The sequence below is a fragment of the Orbicella faveolata genome, unplaced genomic scaffold (genome assembly GCF_042242905.1).
Source record: "Orbicella faveolata isolate gen_17 unplaced genomic scaffold, um_ofav_v1 contig_24, whole genome shotgun sequence".
Lineage (NCBI taxonomy): Eukaryota > Metazoa > Cnidaria > Anthozoa > Scleractinia > Merulinidae > Orbicella > Orbicella faveolata.
The window spans coordinates 9,379,574-9,387,500 of NW_028301552.1; the positions used below are offsets into that span (position 1 = coordinate 9,379,574).

General features: G+C 38.0%; 1 protein-coding gene and 3 long non-coding RNA genes across 6 annotated transcripts in view; 2 read left to right on the plus strand and 2 right to left on the minus strand.

Moving 5' to 3' along the window:
• Positions 1-141: 141 nt before the first annotated feature.
• LOC149110289 (uncharacterized) lies at positions 142-1,610 on the plus strand. 2 transcript variants are annotated; one of them, XR_016208011.1, is made up of 3 exons: positions 195-464; positions 717-1,004; positions 1,474-1,610. It is a non-coding gene; the product is annotated as an uncharacterized LOC149110289 (long non-coding RNA). The 2 variants fall into 2 exon arrangements; XR_016208010.1 differs by having other exon boundaries at positions 142-1,004.
• Positions 1,037-2,403, minus strand: LOC149110290 (uncharacterized). The gene is made up of 2 exons (XR_016208014.1): positions 2,146-2,403; positions 1,037-1,515 (listed from the first exon to the last, which is right to left on the minus strand). It is a non-coding gene; the product is annotated as an uncharacterized LOC149110290 (long non-coding RNA).
• A 1,719-nt stretch (positions 2,404-4,122) lies between these two features.
• LOC149110291 (uncharacterized) lies at positions 4,123-6,281 on the minus strand. 2 transcript variants are annotated; one of them, XR_016208013.1, is made up of 2 exons: positions 6,076-6,281; positions 4,123-4,611 (listed from the first exon to the last, which is right to left on the minus strand). It is a non-coding gene; the product is annotated as an uncharacterized LOC149110291 (long non-coding RNA). The 2 variants fall into 2 exon arrangements; XR_016208012.1 differs by having other exon boundaries at positions 4,123-4,690.
• A 1,097-nt stretch (positions 6,282-7,378) lies between these two features.
• The window catches only part of LOC149110292 (uncharacterized), a 1,498-nt gene continuing 949 nt past the window's right edge, over positions 7,379-7,927 (plus strand). Inside the window, exon 1 of the mRNA XM_089291686.1 lies at positions 7,379-7,927. This exon is cut by the window's right edge and continues 211 nt beyond it. Within this exon, the coding sequence (XP_089147812.1) occupies positions 7,475-7,927 (453 nt within the window). The 5' untranslated portion in view covers positions 7,379-7,474.

Here is a 7,927-nt window from a genome sequence, read left to right on the forward strand (position 1 = left end):
TACATACAAATTCTCTAAATTTTCCGAAAATTCAAACTGTCGTATAAACTTACTCTTTAATTCCAGGGGCCTCAAACTTGGCCATTTCGATATTTTCGATGCGCTCTTTCCATTTCTGGCATTCCTTAAGTTATAGCCCATAATATAAAAATTTTCTGGGAAAAATTTGGTCACGTGACCCCAGGTGCAAAGGGCCCTATCCCGATAAATTAGGACAGTCATGACGTCATCAAGCTATTGTTTGCAGGGAAAATGGCGGACCTTTTATGCGGACCAAGAAAATATGTTGTTTCCAGTCTCGCATAGAGTCTGGCCAACATTATCCAGGACTTTTTGCGACCAAACGTTGAGAAGGAGAATAAGCGGCCATTTTGGTAGTGGGAGAACGTTGACTGTCTTCTAATCATTGAGTTTTTTTGGTGTCAAGCGACGATGTAGACGCGATTTTGTGGCCAAATGTTAAGGTTAGTAAAGTGTACGCGTTATTTTCTAGTATTCACGTATTTTTCATTGAGCTGTGTATATTTTTTACTGGTTCTAGTGTTGCTAAAGTTTCATCATGCCAAATTACACGGTTGTAAACAACGTCGATATTTTGTAAACTCTCTTTGAATTTGAGGCGTTACAAGTGTACCTGAACCGCTGTTGTTATAAGGCTTGAGTAAGCATCGTTCCTTCATTTTTATGACAGTTGTTTTCAATTTCTCTCTCTTAAGTACATGGAAGAGCATACTCGACTGCTCCAGGCACTTTGCCGAATTTTTGGGGAAAAAACAAAGGGAAAAGAGAGGAAATAAGACGTCGTCGCTAAGTACGCGGACGAACTGGAGAGCCAGCAGCCTGTTGAAAACCACCTACAGCACAGAAGTGGTAGCGAAACAGACAGGCCAGGGGCTCTGCAGTGATTCCCTGTAAATGGATGCTATCAGTATCCCAAGGAATGGCACAAAGGGTAGAGAGATTGTTTGTGCTCATTTACCAGACGTTGAGGGCCATGCAAACAAGTAAGTTAAGGTTTGTAGGGGGCACTGTACTCTTTTTCTTTGGCATATTTTAAAAACTATACACACTGCAGCTGTTCCCAGTAGATGATGATTCTTTTCACTTCCCCATGAAGCTTGAATGTACCAGAAAGTAATGTTTCTGCAAAATAATTTTTATGAACGCAAAGACTGAAAAGGTACGAGAGTTTATAATGTAGTGTCGAGTGTTGAACATTACTAATTGTGAAACTAATGCAAAACATTAATTGGTTGTGAACAGGAAACATATCAGTTTGGTTAAGAATATGTAATAAAAAATAGAAAACATAAGAGTTATCAGACCACTTGAGGGCAATCTCTCATTTAGTGAGACTAATGTGGTAACTACATTCAAAATAAATTAATATGTTAAAACGAAAAATACATTTGTAATAATATTAGCATCTGTAAGCAGTGTAATAATCTTCCAAGCACTTGTGCTTTGTTTCAGGTCCTGCATTCTGCTAAGAGGCAAATTCAAGGTCGGGAGTACCTAAAGAGTGAATAAAATAAAATGGATTTCACTTTCAAGACTGAATTTGTTTTGTATACTTTAAATAAATATATAATAAAACCTTGGGACATGTGGATGGATTGTGAATGCTCTCTTGTCAACCTGTCCAGGAATTATATTTTGATATTTTTGGGTAAATAACTTGTGAAAGTCAGCAATTATATGTAAGTTTTCATAATTTAAATGTGGAAATCAGACATGATATCTTTTAGCACAGTAACAAATAGATACAAGAAATATTTGAAATAAATACCAAAATGGAGAAATTTCAGATTTACAAAGAACATATTACCAGAATTTTTGACTATCCCTGCATCTAACAACACTAAAATTTTGGATATATTTTTTCTAGCTTAGTTTATTTTGTATAAAAGAACAAGAATTTCTCACTCGTATGCGTTATTGAAAATTCTGTTTTAATGAAGATTTCATTTCCTCGATTTAGCCAAAACGTATAACATTTTGGACATCTACAATTTATCTTTGCTGGCATATAAGAACATGCGCGTGCTGTCGATTTCGGCCCGATAATCCCTAGATAAGAGGAAAGCCTCAATTCTCATATCGATCATTTCTGTGCTTAGAAAAATGCAGAGTAAAGATGCTTACCGATTGTACGGTCTCTTTCCAAAGAATGATAACAGCAGCTCGTCAAACGTAGGCCGCATTGCGTTCTGTAGTGCTTCCTTTGGTCCGAGGATAATCGTTATCTGGGCAGAATTGTCTGTGACATGGAAGGCGAACACAAACTTTCCTTTTATTTTATAATTTGGACAGTATTTAACTCAATTCGAGATAAATATAATCCTCCTGAAGGCCCGCATTCATGGCATTGGAAAGTATTCGCGACTCTTTTTGTCCGCCACACACACGTGAAACACAACACTCCAATCAAAACACGCATTTTCATTGGTTGAAACGTGAGTTTCGTGACATCACAGATGTCCTAATTTATCGGGATCAGGAGGGAGAGGTCAACTTTGCTTGCGTAGCGATGCGATTGCGCGCCCGATGATCTTGGCCATTATGACGTCACTCGTAAACCGGCCCGTGAAGTTTCAATGGCCGCTAAAATAATGACACCAAAAAAGTTATTCATCCGATGATCGCTCAAAGAATTTTAAAGAAAGCGATCAACAGACCACAGGAATAAGAGAACCTATTAATGTTGTGTCCAAAAATACCCTGGTTTTCAAAAATTAGATGTCGGAAGGCTCAAAAACACGCAAAATTTGGAGATCGCTCAATTGAAAACGCGATTGAAAAGTGAAGCTTCACGCCCGTTTCCTGGGCGATATCTGGAGAACCCAACGATGAACAACACGAACACAAAAATCTGATCTTGATATGGTTTAAAACGTTTGAATGGTGATAAAAACGAATCATTTAACATATGCATAAAAATGATCAGTGGGTTTAAACCCATTATTTTGTAGACGATAGCGTGGAGGACCTGCTGATCAATACTCGAAACCCTCGAAATATGAGAAAGTATTTGATGGAAAATGCTCCCTTACAAAGACATTTGAACTATCAAGTCATATGCTGGGTTGGAAATTAAAGTAAATAATGTACCAAGGAATTATTTTTCTGCGCTAAATTATCCGCAAAACTGTCAACGATAACATTTCCATCAGCGAGGCCAACCAAATGACGCAAGCCGAGCAGACGTGTGGATATTTTAAGGTGGTAAAATGATATAACATCACTGTACGGGAGACCTAGATGAAACGGATGATATTCAGAATAACATGGATGAGACCTCTTGGCAGAAAGGTGCTTTATTTCATGTCAAAATGTTCGTCAAATATGAGATCGGAACAGGATCTGTTTCCTCGGGCGTCCGCATGCAAAGCAAAGCTATTTCTTGTCTCGCACCTCTGACAAGAAAGGTATCCTAAACTGGTGCTTTGGGTTCTAATTTTTTTTAATATCACAGTGAGTTCAATTAAACTTGTATAGGCTGTAAAATAAAACTCATAGGATGTTATATGGAAAGAACTAAAAAATACAGAATCTAGTTCCCAGCAGCAAGTGAATTAAAGAGGAAAGAAAATATGAACAGGGACACTTCCTATGCTAAGCCATTGGCAATAAGAATTACCTTATCCAGGAGAAACTTGTAACGCTAAAATGACTTATTGCCAAACCAAAGAGTTCAGTAAGGAAGGTTAAGACAAAGCTGGAAAGATCAATATCTGGTGATCTCTTATTATAACCAAACTCCTTGTTTTCTAATAGTATCTGTCTTGAGAAACTGTAATAGCTTTACTGCCTCTAAGTTTGAAATGATAATCAGTTATTTTCTTTATACGTTATGCTTTTAATTTTCATCATAAATCTTATGTAAATAAAGATAGCTTTAACAATTATTTTACATTAAGTTTAAACTGACCTACAAAGAAATATTCTGGAGAACAGTGTCACAGAGGTTGTACTTGTAAACATGAACCCAAAGTCTGATTTCTCCCCAGTGCCATCCATCCCAGGTTCCCTGTTGCTTTTTGCATTGATGAGTTTATTATTGGCCTCAAGAGAATGATAAGCGCACATTTTCAGCAAATAACAAAAAAAAAACACGCAAGATTGGGTTTTAAATGTTTAATTGACAGTACATTGACAATAAATAGACAGCTTTACATGGTCAGAAAACGGGCCTGCTTGGATGGTCTTGCAAAGGTAGTGGAGGATGGTAACCTACGATCAAATAAGACTCCTCTTAATAGTCACCAGTTGAAAATTGGAGTAAATGTTGATGTGACCTCCCTTCCCTCTTTGGTTTTTATTTCACCCCTAACTCTTTTCAACACAAAATGTAAACTAAAAGATAAATTTCCTAATGAGATCTAGCACCAGGAACTCAATATGTATTTACCATTAAAAAAACTAATTCTCACAATTAAATGATTCAAATCCATCCACCTTTTAAGTCCCGTCCAAGCAGATACAATGCAGTAATGTACATGGAACTAATATCATAATTTATAAAACATTATATAGCTCATTTCCAGTATCAATGTATTGAATTGAGGTCTTCAGATTTTCACATAAAGAATTTTTTTTCAGCACCCTCACCTGCACAAAGGAAAAATAAAATTTCTGAAGCATGTCAAACAAACTACAACAAACACTCTGCATAAAGCATTTTTGGATCCTGACATAAACAAAAGTTACAATATTGTTTAAGAATTAAAATAAATCAAACTTCAAATTCCTAAATTGTTGATCCAGTTGTGCCAATTTTGTAAACATCATAAGATCAGCAACAGGAACTCAAGGTGACCAGAGTTTGGAACTCAAGTTTTGTTATATAAGCATACATGATCACAGCTAACAGTGAGGCCCCTTATTTGGTCATAGGTAACAAAGAAAGCCCTCCCCCCAGTAACCCTAGATGAGCTAACTTTCACACCATTTTGTTGAGAAACGAAACACAAGTCACCCTTAGCAACATAACCAGGGTAACACTGGTAGGCCTCATAACCTTTTTTCATCAAAATACTGGCCTACCTGGGGCAACTCATGGTATGAAGAAATCAAAATTAACTCACAAAACCCCACAGTGATCAAATGACTGAAAGGAAGCCAAAGGAAGAAGGATAACTGAGCATTAGAATATGAAAAAAGGCTTAAGTAATCCTGGAGGGACAACTTCATTTCATATAAACCCTTGATAAAGTTGCCTCAGAAGGATCTCATAGTGTTGTCTCCAGTACCCAAGACCATATAAATGGGGCCTTGTACTCTCTCCTCTGTAAAGGCTCCCAATGGGAAATTGAATATACTATGAACTACCAGCCTAAGGTCAAAGCAACACAAGATAGGCCTATGCAGAGGAGAGAGGGCCTTGTATGGCATTATATTTAAAGAAAAGTCTTACAAGACTAGACTGCAAACCATGGGTAAAATGTAGACTGTAGGCTTTTTAAGAATATCATATTCCCATTTTCATTTATAGAGAGATCGAGCTAACCATACACTGGCTAATCTGAGCCGTATACTTCAGGCTAACAGGAGAACTAAACTCTCTATAAAGGAAATGGGAATCAATATTCTAAAAAAGTCTGCAGTCTTCATTTTTATCCTCTGTCTGCATTTTAACCACCGTTGTGCGGTAGGTAGGCTTTAAGTCTTATTTAAATAATTAAACTTAGGTTCTTGTTTGTGAAAATTCTCATTTCCGTCATTGTGGATAATATTTCTGTTTGCTAGGCCTGTTGCAGAAAATGTGGAAAGGTTTTAGTTTTCTGAAAGAACACTCCGAGCTCGAGATCGCAGATATTTCATACTCAAATGGACTGATCATTTTTACTGCTCATTCTTCAAAATCATCTTCAATTACAATGTTTTCCTATACATATAAACTATTCTGTGACCAAGTTACACGTTTCTTTAGGCTACCGATCACGTAAAAAAACGCAATTTTACAGGGCGAACAGTCAAAATTTTGTCCCACATATTTCCACCGTAGAGCGATGACTGTAACACTTTAAATGCACTTTATGCGAGATTTTTCGGTTATAATTAAAATCTACTTACCTCACAAGAAAGAAAAATGATAGTTACTCCTTGAGATCCAAATACAGTACCATTTGAATCTGGAATGATCGGAGAAATCTGCCTCAAAAAGTTGTATCAGCGAGAGGCCATTTTCGAAAATTTTGTGCATTTGCGCGCTTCTTTCGCCGTGACGTCATAATGGCCATGATCATAGGGTCAGCCAAATCTGACGTGTTCACCTCTCCCTCCTGATCGGGATAATAGGGACCTTAAGATACAAGGACGGGAAGGCCAGGACGGCAACGGCAGTGGACGCGGGAAACTTTCGCGGGTCCCGTAGTGTCGCCAAAAACAAAAGGCTTAAGATGTGCATTTTCGCAAAGGACGGCGACGTCAATAATTCGAACCTCGTACAAGCTATTCACAGAAGCAATGACATCCATTAGACTATAAAAGAGATGGTAGAAATCTTATCCTATTAGGCTTAAACGATAGTGTACAGCCATGCTGAATTTCTTTTTCTGTGTAAGCGAAGCAAACATCTGTCAATATATTTTAATAGAGAAACCATAATTTCCGTATGAAAACTTAAACGAACAATCTGATCGACCTGCTTCAGATGGCTTTTCAGTTACCACTAGAGCGTTTGGGAATTCTGTCGCCGAAGAATCCTGACTTCTGGTGAACGTTTCAATTTCCATCTGTAATTGTAACAAGCTTCATAAAAATCAAACAAACGTTGCTTCAAGTTCCGGGTAGCATAAAAAAACTAAACATCAGTTTGAAAATGTGTATTTTATTTGCTCGATAGGTGCTCCATGGCATTCATTCTTACAACATTTTATCGACTGTACTTACACTGATGTATTCTCAATGCATACAGCTTGTATTGAGCTTGCACACTCGTGATGGCGTCTGAACAGTGACTGCAGAAACACAAACGAACTGACAAGAAATATTTTAATTCACATTTTCGTATCTCAGCGTAGTGTTCTACACTACAATCACGAAAACTGTGAACCTTATAAACATTCCTATCAATATAACTGAAAATAAAGGCGATTGGAACAGTTATCGAGGCAAAACAAGAGCAAAATACTCACGCTTTCTATACGACGGCTGGTCGGGCGAAATGACGTCCTCGACGAGATGAGGACGGCAGAGAGATGAGTCGAGAGTTCTCGTGCGCATGCCCGGTTGAGTGAATTTACTTCCGGTAGCCGTCCTAGTTCGTCCCGTCCTGGTATCTTAAGGTGCCTAGTAGGGAACTTAAGCACGGGTCGTTTTAGAGGCAACGGCAACTTTAGCGACCGAAAGAGCCTGGGAAGAGAACGACGTCGTTCCCGCCAAAATATAAACGTTAAGCAGCTAGACGAGTTTTGCAGCAGCGACGTCGGTAGCAAACTCTGTTGGCTTTTAAAATAAGCTGTTTGAGAGAATGTCATCTTTCAGTGAAATGAGAAACCTGCTTCTTTTTTTGTACGACAGTAAAAGCATCTGTGACGAAGAATTTTTGACCTTGTACGAAAGTTACAGTTCCAAGAATTCAGAATTCCCTTACAGCTCCTACCCAAAGTTTGATTACGACCAGATGGATGAATCAGAGTGTTTAGCGGAGTTCAGACTGCGAAAACAGGACATAACATTATTGGCAAATGTTCTTCAATTACCAGACACTTTCCGATGTCCGCAAAGAACAACTTGTGACCGAACTGAAGGGCTTTGTATGCTTCTGAAGCGCTTCTCGTATCCATGTCGCTATTCAGACATGATTCATCGTTTTGCAAGACCAGTTCCTGAAATAAGCATGATTACCAATACAGTGATGGATCATATTTTTTTGAGCCATGGTCATCGAATTTCACAATGGAATTTTGATATACTGAGTCCG